Genomic DNA, 19,140 nt, shown 5'->3' on the forward strand with positions numbered 1-19,140 from the left:
ATATATATACACACACATATATATATATACAGTGAGGCTTGATAGACTGGATAGAAAAGATCTTTTCCTATTAATATTAAAATATAAATTCTTTCATTTAGAATATATACTCAATAATAAGGTCTTCACTCTCAAAAAATAAAAATAAAATTAAAAAAAAAAAGGTTTGTTTTCTATCTATCAAGCACTTGTTAGGTAATCAAACTAGTAGGATTCTTTCCTGCTTATTCTTTCACATTCAGAGATTCCATAAAATATTGAATAATGTATCGTGTAATACTGAGTGGCTAATTTTATATTTTTAATAAATTAACTTTGTGTTTTAGTAAAAAAGGCCAGTGTTAAACTTCATTGATGATAAATTATTCCCAGTAATACTTATTAGAATGGCCCTTGAATTTTTATCCCAAGCCTTGATTTTTCCACAGAGTCCCATTATTGGAATTTCTTACTGCACACAAGACAGCATCTTAAATTATGCAGTTAATTTAAGTTACAGTGTATTAAGCATCAGTACCCTCTCCTCTCCCTCCCCATCACTCCATTCCCAATCTCACCTGATGGCACTATTTTCTCTTCAACACTGAATTTAAAAGCCACAGAATCCTCCCCATTACCCACTCAGCCTCATCAGCTTATAATCAAGTGTTCTCAAGCCTTCATCAGAAATCTACTTCAAATCTGGTATACCTTATTAATGCCATTGTTTAGGTTCTTGTCATCTTTTATCAGCAATAAAACAATAGCTTCCTAAAAGATTTTCATGCTACCAACCTCTTCCTAATTTAGTCCATTTTCTACTCTGTAACAATCTGATTGTGTTACTATGGTACTGAAAAACAACAATAAAAGCTTAAATATCTTCTAGGGTAGGATGCAAAAAAAGTTTCAGCATTGCTGTTGCTGTTTTTTTCAACCTTGCCCTGCTGTAACGTTTTAGGCCAGCTCCCTCTATTCATTCCACCCATAACAATCTTCTCCTGTTACCAGGTCGGGTCCTTGCACTCTTTATCAATAGAAATTGATAAGAGGACAGATGAGGCTTTACTGGGACTCTGCTGTGGCAAAAACAAGCAACAGGTGTCCTTCTCACTCCCTGAGGGGGACGAACCAGTCACTTAAATGGCCATTCTGACTGGTGTGAGATGATATCTCATTGTAGTTTTGATTTGCATTTCTCTAATGATTAATGATGTTGAGCATTCTTTCATGTGTTTGTTGGCAGTCTGTATATCTTCTTTGGAGAAATGTCTATTTAGGTCTTCTGCCCATTCATCTCACACCAGTCAGAATGGTCATCATCAAAAAATCTAGAGACAATAAATGCTGGAGAGGGTGTGGAGAAAAGGAAACACTCTTGCACTGCTGGTGGGAATGTGAATTGGTTCAGCCACTATGGAGAACAGTATGGAGGTTCCTTAAAAAACTACAAATAGAACTACCATATGACCCAGCAATCCCACTGCTGGGCATATACCCTGAGAAAACCGAAATTCAAAAAGAGTCATGTACCAAAATGTTCATTGCAGCTTTATTTACAATAGCCCAGAGATGGAAACAACCTAAGTGCCCATCATCGGATGAATGGATAAAGAAGATGTGGCACATATATACAATGGAATATTACTCAGCCATAAAAAGAAACGAAATTGAGCTATTTGTAATGAGGTGGATAGACCTAGAGTCTGTCATACAGAGTGAAGTAAGTCAGAAAGAAAAAGACAAATACTGTATGCTAACACATATATATGGAATTTAAGAAAAATAAATGTCATGAAGAACCTAGGGGTAAGGCAGGAATAAAGACGCAGACCTCCTAGAGAACGGACTTGAGGTTATGGGGAGGGGGAAGGGTGAGCTGTGACAGGGCGAGAGAGAGTCATGGACATATACACACTAACAAATGTAGTAAGGTAGATAGCTAGTGGGAAGCAGCCGCATGGCACAGGGATATTGGCTCGGTGCTTTGTGACAGCCTGGAGGGGTGGGATAGGGAGGGTGGGAGGGAGGGAGATGCAAGAGGGAAGAGATATGGGAACATATGTATATGTATAACTGATTCACTTTGTTATAAAGCAGAAACCAACACACCATTGTAAAACAATTGTACCCCAATAAAGATGTTAAAAAAATAAAATAAAATAAAAAAATAAATGGGGTAGGGGTGGGGGCAGATCTGTGGGTTGGGCTGAGGGGCGGCTTAGGTGGTGTGTCCACCCCTCAGTGCAAGGGCAATGCGCAGTACTTGCTTTTGCTCCAGACACCTCGGGAGTGGCAGTTGGTTTTTGGTCTTTTTGTATCTTCTTGTTCATAATTGCTCCCACTGCACATGAATGCAGTTATTTTTAGTTGCTTATAGTTTCTTTGTATTTTGTTGCTTGAGGAGACTTTTGTCCAGGTGCAAGCACTGCAGCAAAGGGTCCCAGGTCCCAGACTGTCTCACTCGTATGTTTTTACATCTTAACATTTTCATGTTGTTCTTCAGAGTAGACTTTATCCTGTTTTCTGACTTTAATGTTTACCAATAAAATAGTTTATTTGAAATAAATGTTACCAATCTGAATGAGCTAAATGCTTTCCCATTTTTTTCCAAGATAATTGCAGTGGTTAAGTCAACAGTAGTGACCATCTTAAGATTCATTATTAATATAGTTTTGTTGATGGTACCGCTGATGCTATAATTAAATGAATGAACAAACAGGCGAATGGATATAGCAAAAAAATAAAGATTGAATGACTTAGTTTGAGTAGCCCATATTTTTTATTTCTTCCTTTTTCTAGTAATAGTACTATTTTATTATTCACAGTCTTATCATTTCTTTTTCACCTGCTAGTTTTGTTTGGAATTTTATTTTGCATATAAGTAATGGCTGTAACAAACAATAAGTGAACTAGTTTGTATATGAAAAGATCCTTTTAAATTACATATATTTTTAGATTTGTATTTATAAGACTGTAGCCTTAAAACCTGGTATACCTGTGTAAAACATAGATAAATATTGCTGAACAATATTTAGTCACTGGATATCAATATTTATGGTAAGGTAAGCATGCAGAATGGTAAGTATTCAGAAGCTGGAATCTACTAAAACTTTTTAAGCTAATTTATTTCTTTCATGAATACTCTTTTTTTCCTATTTCATTACAATGACACTACTTTATTTTCTATTATTAGCTTTGGTTCTTTAAATCAACATTTAAGAATTGAAATGCTGTTCTTACTTAGAAGGAATCCAATGTGTTTATGCCAGTGGATTTTTGGTTCTCTCTCTAGGAAAGACAGCAAATTATAATATATTAGTCTACCATTAAGTACACACTAAATTAGTTTTCAAATATTTACTACTGAAATTGTATATTTGAAAACTCATAGAGTATGTGTTTTTGTTTAGTTGGTTTTTTAATCCATAAAGACTCTGCCTCTAGCTGTGCATTTGAAATATCCTGCCAGATCATACTGAATCCTTAAATTATTTCATGGTACACCTAGGAACCAGATTGAAGCTCTCACATAAAATATATTTTTCCATCCACCAAGGACTAGCTTCTCTGGTATGTTCAAAAGCAGATTCAAATATATAAATGTATAGTCTGATTTTTAATTACTAGTAATGACTTTGTTCCTTGGAACCTTATTTTCTACAATATATCCACTGACCTACATAGGCTTTGGTCTCATCAATTCTGTTGATGCACCAAAGCCTCGATCCGCATAAGGACACCACATGAAATCTTGGCCACCTGTAATTTGAGACGATAAAACAAACCTTCAGTGCATATGCTAAATACTTAAGCATTGAAGGTTATACACAGGGAACTCTTTTAAAATAATTAAGTTGCAATTATGTACTCATGAAAGAATACAAGAAAAAGAAAAACAAATATCTGTGCAACACCCCCTTAAAAGTAATTTCAAGTAAAATAAATGCACTGAAGCTACTTTTCTGAGATTTGGTTATGCCTAACTTTAGTGTTATTTCACAAATGTTGAATGATCTTATAATGGATTTGAAACCTGTAAAAAAAAAAAAAAGAGGGAAACTGGGAGGAAGATGTCTGGCTTTCAGAGCTCAGGTTTGTTAACCATATGACCATATGACTTTGGATAAATCACTTGTATCCTTTGTACTTCAAGCCATCTCATTTGTATAGTAAGAGTAAGAATAGTTCTACTAATTTCAAAGTTTTATTGGAAGTATCACATTGTGTAATATATTTGACAGTTGTGACAAATAGGATGTAATTTGAAAAATGAAAATTAGCACTAGAAATTTAAGCAATACTCATTTTTGAGATGCATATTTTATTTAGGCATAAATAGGGTAAAAAATGTTTTTTTTTTTAATTCTGTGACAGCACCTCGTAACCACTTTGGGTAACTGGGCAATGTTGATGTCAGGATCTATATACACTTTTTATTCATTATCTCATTTAGTCTTTACAACAATTTGCTGAGATTATCAAATTCATTAAGCTCATCTATATGATTCTAACTAAAGACCTTATATTAATTAATATTTATAATATTTTCAACATATATTATATACCTGAGAGTATGGAGATTCAGACAATTCTTACACATCAAGGAATCAGAGCTTAATAGTGGAGGAAAGCCATGCAAATGTTCATAATACAAGGTAATATATGTGTTGAATTCTTAAAGGGTGTGGCAAACACATTTTAGAGCAAGTGAAGGCAGGTGCAGGATTAGCAAGTAAGTGATAGTATTGCCTTTTCTGGAAAATTTTCAGTTTTACTAAGTGACATAGGAGATAATCAAAGATGAACAGAAGAGCACCTGAGACACTTTTGTAAGTGAAAGAGTACCCTGTAAATAATTATATTTAACAATAGGCCTAAGCCAGGACTGTCTAGGGAAATGAGGATGGATAGTCACCAAAATAATGTCATTATTTCTTTAGAAAGAAAAATGAAAGTATCAATTATTTTTACTCATTCTTAAGGGAAATAACATATTCAAAATATATATTTTTATTTCAAAGGTATGAATTGTTTCAGTTGTAAAGTTTGCCTTATGCAAACATACCTTACAAAGAAATATTCAATTTGCATGGTAGCAATCTCTTTCTGCACATTACCAAATTAAAAAAAAAAATAATAGCTGTAGAATCCACTGTTTTTTCTTTTTTTTTAGACTGGATTTAATCTTATTGAACTAGTAGACATATTATTAATCAATTATGACTCCAATCATCTTACCCCCTATTAATTTTAGTATTCGTTTCAATGGCAACTATATCTATCTAGAATTCAAGCTCATGAACAGGTGCAAGCCAGTCATTCAGCTCTCTCCTCTCACTGTACTGGTATCTTCTGTATTTATTAATATGGAATGGTCTAAACATGAGGTTCTTTCTTTCCCTTACTCTTTCTTTCTTTTCTTTCTTTCTTTCTTCCTTTCTTTCTTTTCTTTCTTCTTTCTCTCTTTTCTTTCTTTCTTTCTTTTCTTTCTTTCTTTCTTTCTTTCTTTCTTTCTTTCTTTCTTTCTTTCTTTCTTTCTTTCTTTCTTTCTTTCTTTCTTTCTTCCTTTCTTTCTTTCTTTCCTTCCTTCCTCCCTCCTTTCTTTCCTACCTTCTTTCCTTCCTTCCTTCCTCCTCCTCTCTCTCCCCTCCTCTCCTCTCCTCTTTCTTTTAAGCAAGATATTGCTTATCATGAACAAATTAGATCTTTCAGCAATGTAATACTTTTATAAAGTTATCTTAACTATCTAAACTATCAGCAACGGAATTTTTTTTCTCTAAAAACAGTTCTTCTAGTATCTTCTGTGCCTTGTCCCATGATGTGCTACTTGCCGATGGTACATTTACTCACAATTTGGGGCTCTACCTGCCCACAGACTGACACCTGCTCTCTCGCTGAACCTGCCCTCAGTGTAAAATTGATGTCCATTCAGTCAGTAGATCAACAATACTCACATTGACTCTGTGTCTGCAGATTTCATTATTATCTGTTCATTTACCTTATTTGAATAATACTTCATGTGGAAAACGCTTTTTCCTACACTGTTAGAATCCTCCTGCTCTTAGGAGCAGAACTAGCCTGGCTTGATGGAAAATGTTTGGCTAAAGTGCTTTTTGAAATCAAAATTTCCAAGAGAAATTTGAGAGAGACTGAGCTAGAGTCTGTGATATATAGACAAACATCCGAATTCTTTACTTTTTTTGTTTGCTTTCTCTTCAATTTTCCTACATTATTCATATATTAATAGAAAAGATGTTTTTTAAAGCTTACAAAAACTGAAACAAAAACAGCTGCTTAACATAAAGTATCACCTTGTGATAAATACTCTGGTGATTTGAAGAATCACATGTTGTTAAAGCAATTGAATTAAATATCATCTTAGGCTTATAAACAGTGATCCTATCTGTGAAAATTATTTTACATGAAAGAAATACTTGAGGAAATGTTCTCAATTGTTATTTCAGCTCAACAGTTCCTAAAATTGTAATTGGCAGCCTTGTTGTTCTCAGATACGTCTCAGTGGCCTATGTTAGAAATTTACCAAATGCTTCTTAAATCTCTATCAGCCAATAAAGTCAGCTTGGCAGTAACATACATTAAGTTGTCTCAGGAAATTAGGCAAACAATATTTTAAAATATGTGTAATTTATTAATCTTGTTATAAATGAGAAAATGTCACACATTCGTTCAATGTAGTCATTACATTGAAAATGTGAAGAAAGAATTTGAAATAGTATGGTTAATATTTCTTAAATATTCATTTCAGCTGTGACTGTACATCTGGATGGACTGGACAGAATTGTAGTGAAGAAATAAATGAATGTGACTCTGACCCATGCATGAATGGAGGTCTTTGTCATGAATCTTCCATCCCTGGGCAATTTGTGTGCCTGTGCCCACCCTTTTATACTGGAAAATTTTGCCATCAACACTATAACCCCTGCGATCCACTCAGTGATCCTTGCCAAAACAATTCAACATGCTTGACTTTGGTAGATGGAAATCATTATTGCATTTGCAGAGAAGGTAAGGGCTTATATTTGTTTTAATGTTTGATCTCATTGTTTGTTTTGTCCATATAGGCTAGTAGCTTCTTAAGAATGGGTGAGAGAAAGATCTATATATGGGGGAATATCTGACTCCAAACTCAGATATATAAACATACTGGGGAAATAATATAAAAAGTTAACCTGAATAGCATGGGGGGAAAGGAGAGACTTTATAACTTTGGTTCTTTTTAAAACTAAGTTCTTTCAGAAATCCTCTCTTATTCTTTGTTAACAGTCTTTCTTTCCTGAATAATTTTCTCCATGTAGTGTTCCTAACAACAGCAGTGGTTAGAAATGGGCATAGGTTCAATCTACAGTAATCAAATGCTTCACTATATCTTTTCCCATGGAGCATCACTTCTTTCTGCTTAGATTGCTAAACTAGTATCATGTGACTCTGGTGGCTACTTTGTACAATAAGAGAGATCCCATGTAAGAGACAGAGAATGGGCAGATCAAATGACATCATTGGAGCCCCTGGACCCTGTCACACTTGAAGCCAGGCTGCTTCTGGCTTCTTGGGTCGTATCAAACAATAACGTAATTTATTATCATTAAAGATGATTGATTGAGATCTCTTCAGTTGTAACTGGAAGAGGTCTGGTTAATTTGCAGGAGCTCTGAGTAAATGTTTGCTGCTCCTGTATTGTGGGCTATGCAAAAGCTATTACCATCTTCAGCGGGAATGCTTCTGCCATAAAATTAGCCCATGGTCGATTTTTGGCATAACTGGAATGTGTCATAAACATAATATATATATAAAAAAACAGCTATTTATTTTCTAATAATTACTTATGTGTTTATATCTCTTTCCTTGTTACTGGCTTTACTAGAATAGTAGTCCTTTAAAGATAAGGACAATGCTCATTTAATCTTCTGTCCAAAAAAGGCCAATTTAGACTGTATTTGTTCATTCGTTGTCTTAGTCAAAGTAATTTCCCCTTTGTTTCTACAAATCCTCGAAGATTTCCTGAGGATATAAGGTAATCTTCTATAATGATACGTAGAGGCAAGTCCGTGAACCTGTGTAAATGGCAGAAACTTCTGGGCCTTCTGAGGGATTAGAACTAGAATCTGGAAATCCATTAGTAATTATTTTTGTAAAATTGACATGGGCTCTATAAAGCATATAACACAGTTGTATAAAGCATATGAGTAAATGTTTCCAGGAATGAGGCAGAAACATAGAGCTAAAACAAAACATGAGGGGAGCACCAACATCATGAAAACCACAGTAATTATGAAGTAGATAATAGAATACTATTCTTTTTAACAAAGATTGAAAGTGAAATTTTTGAAAAAATAGTCAATAGCAGGGGAAGAGCTAATTTACTCCACAGAATTATTCCATGATGCTTTACCTATGCTACTAATATATTCTAAGAATATAAGTAATAGACAAATGTTTCTTGAGGAGCAGCAGTATATTTCCTCAATATGAATAAAACCACCTCCATTTTCACCAGAGATAATTTTCTACAAGATAGGCATGTTTTTTCAAATGATATTTTAATAATTTATTTTCAATTCATAAATGAATTTAATAAATGTATATAATCTTGTAAGATTAATTTCCTGTTGCGGGATTAGGGGAAAGTAAGTTTCGAGATATCATAAAAGCTTCTTGTCTCCTAGCAAACAATAATAAGATTGCTGAACTCCAGAGCACTCACAAAAATAGCTTAGGGAAAATTTACACTGTGCCATAGTACGTGAGCAAAATCACTTTTTTTCTTGGAACGTCACCATTCTACAAAAGGCTTCAGAGATTATGACTCTTCAAAGCAGTGCTTTGGGTAGAGTGGCATGTGGGCACAGTGAATCTTCTGCTTATTCATTTTTAATTATTATTCAGCACAAAGTATTGCTGGAGTGCACATCATTTCTAAAATATGTTGTTTTATATATATAAAAATATGTTTTATATATAAACAATATATATTTGTTTATATATAAATATATTTATAACATAACTACTGTAAAAAAGTTTTATATATATAAACATATATATGTATAGTTATATATAAATATATACTTATATATTATAAATATATAAATATATCATATTATTATACAAAATACATAATGGTATATAATATAATGTAATTATAATAATTTTACATATATTATTAATTTATATATCATTATATATCATTTTGATATATAATTTATATATCATTATATTTATATATCAAATATAATTATTAATTATAATTTATATATCAATATATATCATTTATATATCTTATATATAGAATATATTAGTATTTAATATATATTGTATATAACATATAATAAAATGATATGTTATATATGTTAATATATAATATATTAATATATATTATAATACAATATATTATATATTATACTACATATTATATATAAAATATATATAACATATGTTTTATATAATGTAAAATCTATGTTATATTATATAATATATTATATAATATATAATAGATGTCATGTAATATAATATATTATATATTATAATTTATAATATTTATAATAAGATATAAATAACATATATTTATATAATTATACATATAATACATTATAATATAATATATTATATATAATTATAAATATAATTATGCTATAATAATATAATATATTATATATAATATATGCCATATTCTATGAAATAATATTTAATGATATTAAAAAACAATATATGTTATATTATACAGCATATATTATATAATGATATATGTTATATTATAATAATATAGTTAATATATTATATATAATATATATTAAAAGTATATAATATACTAAAGACATCATAAAATATGCTTATAATTTATATTATATTATTTATAATAATATTATAAATTATGTATTATATAGAAATATAATAATATATTTAATATACTTAATATGTTATGAATATAATGCATATGATATATATTTTATATAATATATTATATGTAACATAATACATTACTAATTATTATATAATATAGAAGATGTTGCAGAAAAAACAGAATGAACTTTTTGGCCAGCCCAATATTATATTATAAGATGTAATATAATACATTATATATAATATGTATTATACTATATAATATATAGTATATCACCCATTATTATTAAATTAAATTGTATAATATATTATATTATTATATATTATAATATATTATTATAGTATATAATATACATTATTTTTAATATAATGTATTATATTATATACATATTATGTTATATATATATTATATATTATATAATGTTATATTATTATACAATACATAATATATATTATATGTTATATAATATATCATGTGTAATATTGTATATATGTTTAATATATTATTTATATGTAAATATATAAGTATACATATAAATGTTTTATATATAAACATATTTTTATATATATGTTTTTATTTAAACATATTTATAACATAACTATTGTAAAAATGTTTACTTACTATTGCCTTTACTGGTATTCTTCAACCTCTGTAGCAGATCAAAGCTAAAGTCAGCAACATTAAAAAACTACCTTAGAATATTAAAAAGAGGTCGACTCTTGGATACCATAAGCACTATGCTGTGGTTTAATTTTATAGCTGTTATTTAAAATAAGTTCTATTTCAGAGCCATCATATCATTTCTTTAAGAAAATATTCTGATCAAATTCCATTTTTAAAAGTACTGAAATTGTAAACCACAAAGAATCCCAAGACTTAACATCTTAGACAGACAGGATTTGGAAGGTGCACTAGAACTCTTTTTAAATTGTTGGTGTTTGTCAAGTGACTAGAATATGGCAAGTTCATGAGACAAGAGTGTTAAGGCTTAACATCTGAGAGTTGAGCATACACATTTCTGAAATTTTGTTCACAACTTTTAATCAGTTTATAAATTTTATCACAATTTAAATATAAGTATAAATAAAATCTCAGAGCTATGGTGATAATATAACTACATACTAGACAACTAAATTATAAATGGTGTTAAAATTTACCTTGAAGTTAGTAATTCCCTGGCAGTTCAGTGGTTAGGACTCTGTGCTTTCACTGCTTGAGGGCCCAGGTTCTATCCCTGTTTAGGGAACTAAGCCGCATGGCCAAAAAAAAAAAAAATGTTAATACTTTGATTTATGCCAAATCAATTGCTCAGCCGGTAAAGTATTTTGGTTCATGTGACTGACACTTGTAGGCAAAACAACAATCTAATCCATTTGGTCCAATATTAGCTACTGTAGTAAAACACCAGAATTACTGTGATCATGTTTTGCAACAGAAAGTAAGGGAAATCCTTCTGCCTTCTGATTAGACCTGAGGTGAGTTAATTTGTTCCCTATGAACAATGAACATTTTCTATTGGAAAATAGGCAGAGAATAATCCTATTTGTTTAAAGTTTATCTGATTAAAAAAATCAGTGTTTTAATAAATATAAAAATAGTGAACAGAAAGACATATATAATTTTATAAGATTCCTAGAAACAAATGTGGTTTATTCTCGGTTCCCCTATAGTGTTAGCTTTGGTGATTTAGTGTGCAATAAATTTACACAGCTCACAATTTATTTTATACTACATATGTTTTTTTCTTCTCTAAACTGTGCTCTGTACACGACACATGTGAATCTTGCAACTGCATGTTGGTAGTGTTTTAGAAATCTAAAAATTGTATTCCTTATTAACTGAGTCAACAAACATATATGGATTTCCTACCATGTGTCAAGTCTTGAGATAGGTTATGGAGAAATTAAAAGTGGCAATGACACACCCTCAAGGCTTTTAAGTTCAAGGAAGAGATACATAATTTAACTAACCATTAGAGTACGAAGTAGTAAGAGCTTTCCCATTTACAACAGAGATATGCACAAGCAAAGAGGATTTGTGGATGTATACCTCAGCTTTCTTGCTGACTGTGTCAACTCTGAGTTATGTGGCAAATGATTTCTAAGAGACTCTCCACCAGCCTGGGTCCTTGGTTGTCCACAGCAATAACCTTCTCATTAAACCACTCTCTTCCTTCTTTTATTTCCCCCACCCCCTTGCAATAATCCCTGGGACCTCAAATAAGGTACTTGCATGCAAATAATTTATCTCAATTCTTATTGCAGAATAACTCAAGCTAAGACACAGAGCGAACCCCATCCCTTTGGCAATTACAGTTGATTCAGGGGTGGGCATGGACCTGGAATAGTCCCAGACAGAGCCTTTCCCTGGAACTGATGCTGAGAGAAGCTTTTTCTTTCTGCCAATGTTTCAGTTGGTGCAGCCAACACCATGTTCCCTTCACATGGAGATCTATATGTTGGAGGAGAGGAGTGTGTGCGAAAAAACGTGTCCTGGCAGTTCCTATAGTTTTTTCTTTAATTCTGCAAACTACCTGGTATCCTTACTGGTTAAGCTACCTGTAAATCCCATTTCTTATCAAAGTTAGCATTTTTGTTTATACTGTATGTGATCAAGAGTAATGTCTAATGCATAACTGTGAGAGGAAAGAGCTAATTAAGTAGGAGAGGTTGAATTAACTGACTTGAACTTCAGGCTGGTAGAAATGGAGTATAAAAATGACATGAGGGTTACAGAGGTATAGGTGACTTTGGATGAACTGCATGTGAAAGTCCACGTGTATAGCACATAGTAGAGTCTCTGTGTCAGCATATGTGTGTTTATACAGTGAGGGACATAAAATATTGCATTCTTAAAATTCTTTTCTAATATTCTCTAAGATTCTTTCTCTTTTTACTTTGAATTATTTCTCATTTTATAGGCAAGAACATCACCCTATCAAATATTTCTTTTTTTAATTTATTTTATTGAAGTATAGTTAATTTATAATGTACTAATTTCTACTGTACAGCAAAGTGATTCAGTTACGTGTATATGTGTGTGTATATATATATATATATTATATACTATATATATAGTATATATATAGTATAATAATATATAATATATATATTGTGTATATAATATATATATATTCTTCTTCATATTATTTTCCATTATGGTTTATGACACGATATTGACTATCATTTCCTATGCTATACAGTAGGACCTTGTTGTTTATCCGTTCTATATATATTAGTTTACATCTGCTAACCCCAAGCTCCCAATCCCTCCCTCCCCCACCCCACCCCCAAATATTTCTAATTTAATTTAAAGGGCTTAGTTGCCAAATGTAGCCACTTCATCCATAGGTCTCCAAGGTGAAAGAAGCAACAGTTTCTTTAAATGAACTTTATGAAGGTCTAAAATGTGGAAAGGACTCCTTCGCTACAATACAAGGATTCACTTGTAGTGAAGGGAAGAGTCAGATAATTTATGTGTGTTATTGATTTACAATTGGGATTCTAAGCTTGATGGATTTCTATTACGAGAGGAAGCGAGAAGTTGCATTTAAACATGTCTATTAATCCCGTATATATACTATCTTTATGGTAAAGCCACATTACCTGAGGTGCATAATTCTGAGCACCAAATAAATGTGTCACTTGATGAATGGTTTGTCTAAATTAAAAATTACTCATTTTGACAATTAAAAACATGTGCTTATGTAGTACTGCATATCTATTAGGTTTAAACAGCTGTTGAAATTTATATCTGGAAAATTCTTCAAAGAAAATATATATTATTGCCAATTAACTTTAAAATATGTCAAATTTTTATTACATTTAAAAACATTAGCTTTTATACTCATTTTCTAAAAGTTTACTTTAAAATCATGTTAAAAGACTTAGAGTCTTGGGCTTCCCTGGTGGCACAGTGGTTGAGAGTCTGCCTGCTAATGCATGGGACATGGGTTCGTGCTCCAGTCCGGGAAGATCCCACATGCCGCGGAGTAGCTGGGCCGGTGAGCCATGGCCACTGAGCCTGCGCATCCGGAGCCTGTGCTCCGCAACAGGAGAGGCCACAACAGTGAGAGACCCACGTACCGAAAAAAAAAAACAGAAAAAACCTTAGGGTCTACTGAAAATATTACTTTTATCTTTTCATATATCATTGTTTTTAAAATTAAGTCTGCATCTATATTATAATATTGGCTAATTTTTAAAGAAAATATTAATATTTGTATTATGTCATTTAAAAAATAAAGAAAACAATACTTTTTTTCTGACTTGCCAAGAAAGATCTCTCTTTGTTTCCATAAAGTTTTAACATCTAGGGAAATTAATTTTATTCATTTATTTATTTATTTTTTGCGGTACGCGGGCCTCTCACTGTTGTGGCCCTTGCTACTGCGGAGCGCAGGCTCAGCGGCCATGGCCCACGGGCCCAGCCGCTCCGCAGCGTGTGGGATCATCCTGGAACGGGGCACGAATCCGTGCCCCTGCATCAGCAGGCGGACTCTCAACCACTGCGCCACCAGGGAAGCCCTAAAATTGTAATTAAAGAGAAATAAAAATTTCTAATGCTTTTGCAAATAATTCATTTTAATATTTATTTTATTTATTTTTTGGCTGCGTTGGGTCTTAGTTGCAGCACGTGGGACATATGTGGGATCTTTAGTTGTGGCACACTGTCTTCTCTCTAATTGTGGCATGTGGGTTTTCTCTTCTCTAGTTGTAGCACGCAGGCTCCAGAACACGTGGGCTGTGTAGTGGAGGCATGTGGGCTCTCGGGCCGAGGTTTAAGAGTTCAGTAGTTGTGGCACGCAGGCTTAGCTGCCCTGAGGCATGTGAGATCTTAGTTCCCCCACCAGGGATCCAAACAGCTTCCCCTGCATTGGAAGGCAGATTCTTTACCATTGGACCACCAGGGAAGTCATTAAAATAATTCATTTTAATACTTTTTTTGTGTGTTTGTCTTAAAATGTATTTTTTTACACTACATTGTTTGAATACATGGAAAATACACTCTAATTGTCACTATTTACTTCATTTCTAATTACTCCAGCTGATATTACTTCTAATGTGAGAGTTGTCAAGTATAGCCCTGAATGATAAAATGCTTACTAAAAAAGTTTTATGAAAACCTAACTATTGTTAGTGTACTTTGTTCTATGCCATCCCCTCCAGAGAATAAAGTATTAAAAGGCTGCATTTGTTAGAACTGAGAAAATATTAAGTGATTAAAAATACTATATCTGTAATCTACATTGATTTAGTTCTGGATTTGAGCAGTTGTTTTAGTAACTAATTTAAATGTAAAAATAGGATTTATTAATCAGTCACATGCATTTGCTGCAACAATCACAGGTAAGACAGTATAAGAAAAAGATCAAGAGAACATTTGTTTGAGAATTTCTCATTATTTGTGTGTGAAGAACTCTATTGAAGTGAATAAAATAGTTAGCTGAATAGATCTGGATAGGAATAAATAGGAGAGGAATAGCATAGAATTAATTCATTGTATTTTGAGTTTTGACAGACTTTTAGCTGTCACTGCATATATTCAAAACAAATATCCTTCATATGAATATGTATCAATTTCTAAAACCAAGGACTATGGAAAATTTAGTTTGGAACAAAGTATATATATATATATCTCACTCCTTTAAATCCCCCAAACTTACACTTTCCCTGCAAAGCTTTGGCTTATTTTAAATGTGATCCACATCTACTTTATTTTTTCTTCCAATGTCCACTGCATTTCAGCAATCTCATTTCCTCAGTCCATTGACATATGTTGCTAGGTGGTAACAAAACTCCATCTCAGAAATGTCAAACTAAATGAATGAGGCAAAATCACAGAAACCAAGGTTATCCTTTGAGCTGTCCAAGTTCCCAGGTGCTGAATGTTCTGATCCATCAGCTCAGCTGAACTCAGGGAGGCACACTCCAGTCCTCTAGCTGGTCAGTGCCCCTGAGTTCCAGTGCCACTAAAGGACACTTCTAAAAAGCAACTTAAGGTCAAAATGCCCTGTGTCCCAGATAACACTAGTTATGCTAAAAGTAGAAATGGTGGAATGCATCCAACTTTCTAAATCTTTAACTTGAAAAAAAATTAACTACTGTAAAATATTTAAGGAAATAGCTTATTATTTATTTATAACTGTACTATGACATTTATAATTTAATATAACAGTAAGAGTGATTGACAAATTGTGTTGAAGTGTGTTGCAATAATAACTTGTTCACCTAAAATTAGGAGATCCATATTAACTTGGAAATAACTAATTTATAATAACAGAATTTTGTTCTGGATGCTGAGGATACAATATCTACTGCATGAATAAAATTACAAGCATGCAACTTCAGAGTTTAACTTGAAAGATTTGATAATTGAGAAAGAAAAAGTAACACAAATTAATACCAGTGTTTTTCCAGAAGACTGCCTGGTCTGCTAGTCACGTAGACATTCTAGGTTTCTTTTGCAGTATGCGGGCCTCTCACTGTTGTGGCCTCTCCCATTGTGGAGCACAGGCTCCGGACGCACAGGCTCCAGACGCGCAGGCTCAGTGGCCATGGCTCATGGGCCCAGCCACTTCGCGGAATGTGGGATCTTCATGGACCGGGGCACGAACCCGTGTCCCCTGCATCGGCAGGCGGATTCCCAACCACTGCGCCACCAGGGAAGCTCTAGGTTTCTTATTAGTGTTTCATGGGGCATCTTTGTTCCATCTTTCTACTTTTAACCTATTGTTGTCTCTACATGTAAAGGGGATTTCTTTTAGATATCATGTAGTCCTGTTATTTTATTTAGTCTGATTGTTTCTGCCTTTTAGCTGAAATGTTTTTTAAAAATCATATTTAATGTAATTATTGCTATATATGGCTTTAAATAAATTGTCTTGCTATTTGCTTTTTACTTGTCATATCTGTACTTTGTTCCTTTATACTTGCCTCCTTTTGGATTATGTCATTTAAAATTTTCATATTATCTCCTGCTAAGGAGGCAGCCATATTTCAAAAGACATAGTATCAACTTCCCAAACTCTAACTGGAAGTGGGTTTGGCTTTTGACCTGATGGCAGACACCACAGAGCACGGCAGGGGTTTGTGGCATGGTGTGATGTGAAAAGATAAAGCTGGCCAGTCCCAGCTTATTTCATGGGAATCCGAGTAAGGAAATGTGAAGAGAATTTTCCAGTCAGCAGTAAGTGCTGAAGCTGAAAGGTCATGATACAGAGACAAGGGAAACTGTGTTACATTATCTGCATGACAATATTACAATATTGTAATGACAACATAAAAAGAATCTGACACTTTGTACGTGAAGAGATATTTGCAGACAGAATGAGGAAGAAACTCTATGAGAACGTACAGTGGGAGCAAGATGGCAATTCATGGGTAGATAGACTGTCCTCTCTTTCCCCTATTTCTCAATTCCAATCCCAGTCTATGTGTATGCCACTAATAAAGTTTTCTTAGGGTAACTTGAATGACCTTCTGCTCCTCAAACTAAAAAATCTGAGTAGATATTGGCATTATAATGTCACTTCAATTATATGGTGCTTAGTTATAGCACTGAAAAAGTAAGAAAAAATATTAGCAAGAAAAATATAAAAATATTAGCAAGAAAAATATAGCAAAATATTAGCAAAATATAGCAAAATATCAAAAATATTATCAAGAAAAATATAAAAATAATATTAGCAGCAAAATACATATATATATATGTTGTTATACTTAGTTATTCTATAGCCATGGAAATAATTGTTTAAGTGGTCATCATAAATATTAAAATATTTAATGTATTTTAAATAGTGATATAAATTTGATTTTTTTCTGACACAGATATGTTGAAATAATTACAACTGACTCTTTTATAAGTCTATAATTTTCTTTCCTTTTTTTCTTTGCTTTTTTTAAACATAACTGGCATGGGTTTAAATGGATGACTGATTATTTAGCTATGAATCAAAAGCAGTTAAATTTGCCTCATCTACTAACTGCTTTGAATAAATCTGATCATTGAAGCTCAATTTTACTTTAAGATTCGTCGTCACATTAATTCATTTGCTTTCCAGATAGTTTCAGTTCTTTTTGTTCAAACACTTAAAGACCTTAAAACAACAACATTAGCATTAACTCTATTTCCACAGGAGATTCAGTAAAGTAGTCCTCCCTTGATTCTTTCATTTGAACTCTTTAATTAGAAACTAGCATAATTTTATTCAGACATTACTTGAAATAGAGTAGTATAAGAACTCAGAGATGAGGTGTTTTCTCCCTCCCATTTTTTTTTTTGTAACTTCCATTATGAGCATATTTTCCAGACTCTTTACTACTGATTCCGATTTTCACACTCTAAAGTTATGATTGCTCATCTCTACCCATCTTCTCTCTCTTTGCAGGATTTAAAGGTGAACACTGTGAAATTAACATGAATGAGTGCTTCCCCCTTCCTTGTCAGAACTGTGGTGACTGTAAAGTCGGGCTCAACAATTTCAGGTAGAGAAAACCAAAAAACATCTATATACATGTTCATGCATCTAGATGTATCCAAATGTATGCATATTTATAATGTCAGTGGACACATTGAACAACACTTCTGCTTATTAACAATTTGCTGTGCTATGGTTATTTGAATTTTCAGCTTTAAAATTTTACAATGGAGTTATTAAATTTCTTGTTTAAAAAGAGTGTTTGCAGACCTGGGTTTTCTGGACCTCTATGTGAAACTAATGAGTGTTCCTCTGAACCTTGCCGAAATAATGGAATCTCTGTGGATCTGACAAGTAGGTTAGAGGCTACATTTTTTTTCTGAATCAGTTATTTTTATATGTAAAGTATAACAAACAATAAAGTGAACACACATGTGCCCATTATTCAACATAAGAAGCTGAACATTGCTGATACTCTTCTGTTTGTCCTCAAGTACTCCTCCACTCTCCCACCCAATTATATTGAATATCCTGAATTTATATTTATTGTCCTTGCCTTTAGCATACATAAATTAACTATTTGTATGTATGCCTGAACAAAACACTCTTTAGTTTGCGTATTAATGTAATTGAGATAATATTGTGTATCGCCTTCCGAAACAATCCATTTTGTTGAAGATGACATTTCTGTATTATCTGTTAGTGCATGTGTCTGTTGCTCATTTTTAACTATTGTAGTATATTCCATTTAAATATATGCCAATGGCATTTATCATTCTCCTGGTTGTAGATATTTGGGTTATTTGTCTCTTTTTTTCCTAGAAATAATAATACTATTAAGGTTTTCGAATACTTCTCCAAATATGCAAATACAAATGTCACT

General features: G+C 32.4%; 1 protein-coding gene across 1 annotated transcript in view; it reads left to right on the plus strand.

The window, feature by feature from the left end:
* Positions 1–19,140, plus strand: part of EYS (eyes shut homolog) — a 1,667,443-nt gene that overhangs the window by 487,855 nt on the left and 1,160,448 nt on the right. Inside the window, exons 14-16 of the mRNA XM_060030409.1 lie at positions 6,749–7,008; positions 18,228–18,326; positions 18,516–18,615. Coding sequence (XP_059886392.1) covers positions 6,749–7,008; positions 18,228–18,326; positions 18,516–18,615 — 459 coding nt within the window. The remainder of the gene's footprint in view (positions 1–6,748; positions 7,009–18,227; positions 18,327–18,515; positions 18,616–19,140) is intronic.

This window comes from Delphinus delphis, chromosome 14, assembly GCF_949987515.2.
Source record: "Delphinus delphis chromosome 14, mDelDel1.2, whole genome shotgun sequence".
NCBI classification, from domain to species: Eukaryota; Metazoa; Chordata; class Mammalia; order Artiodactyla; family Delphinidae; genus Delphinus; species Delphinus delphis.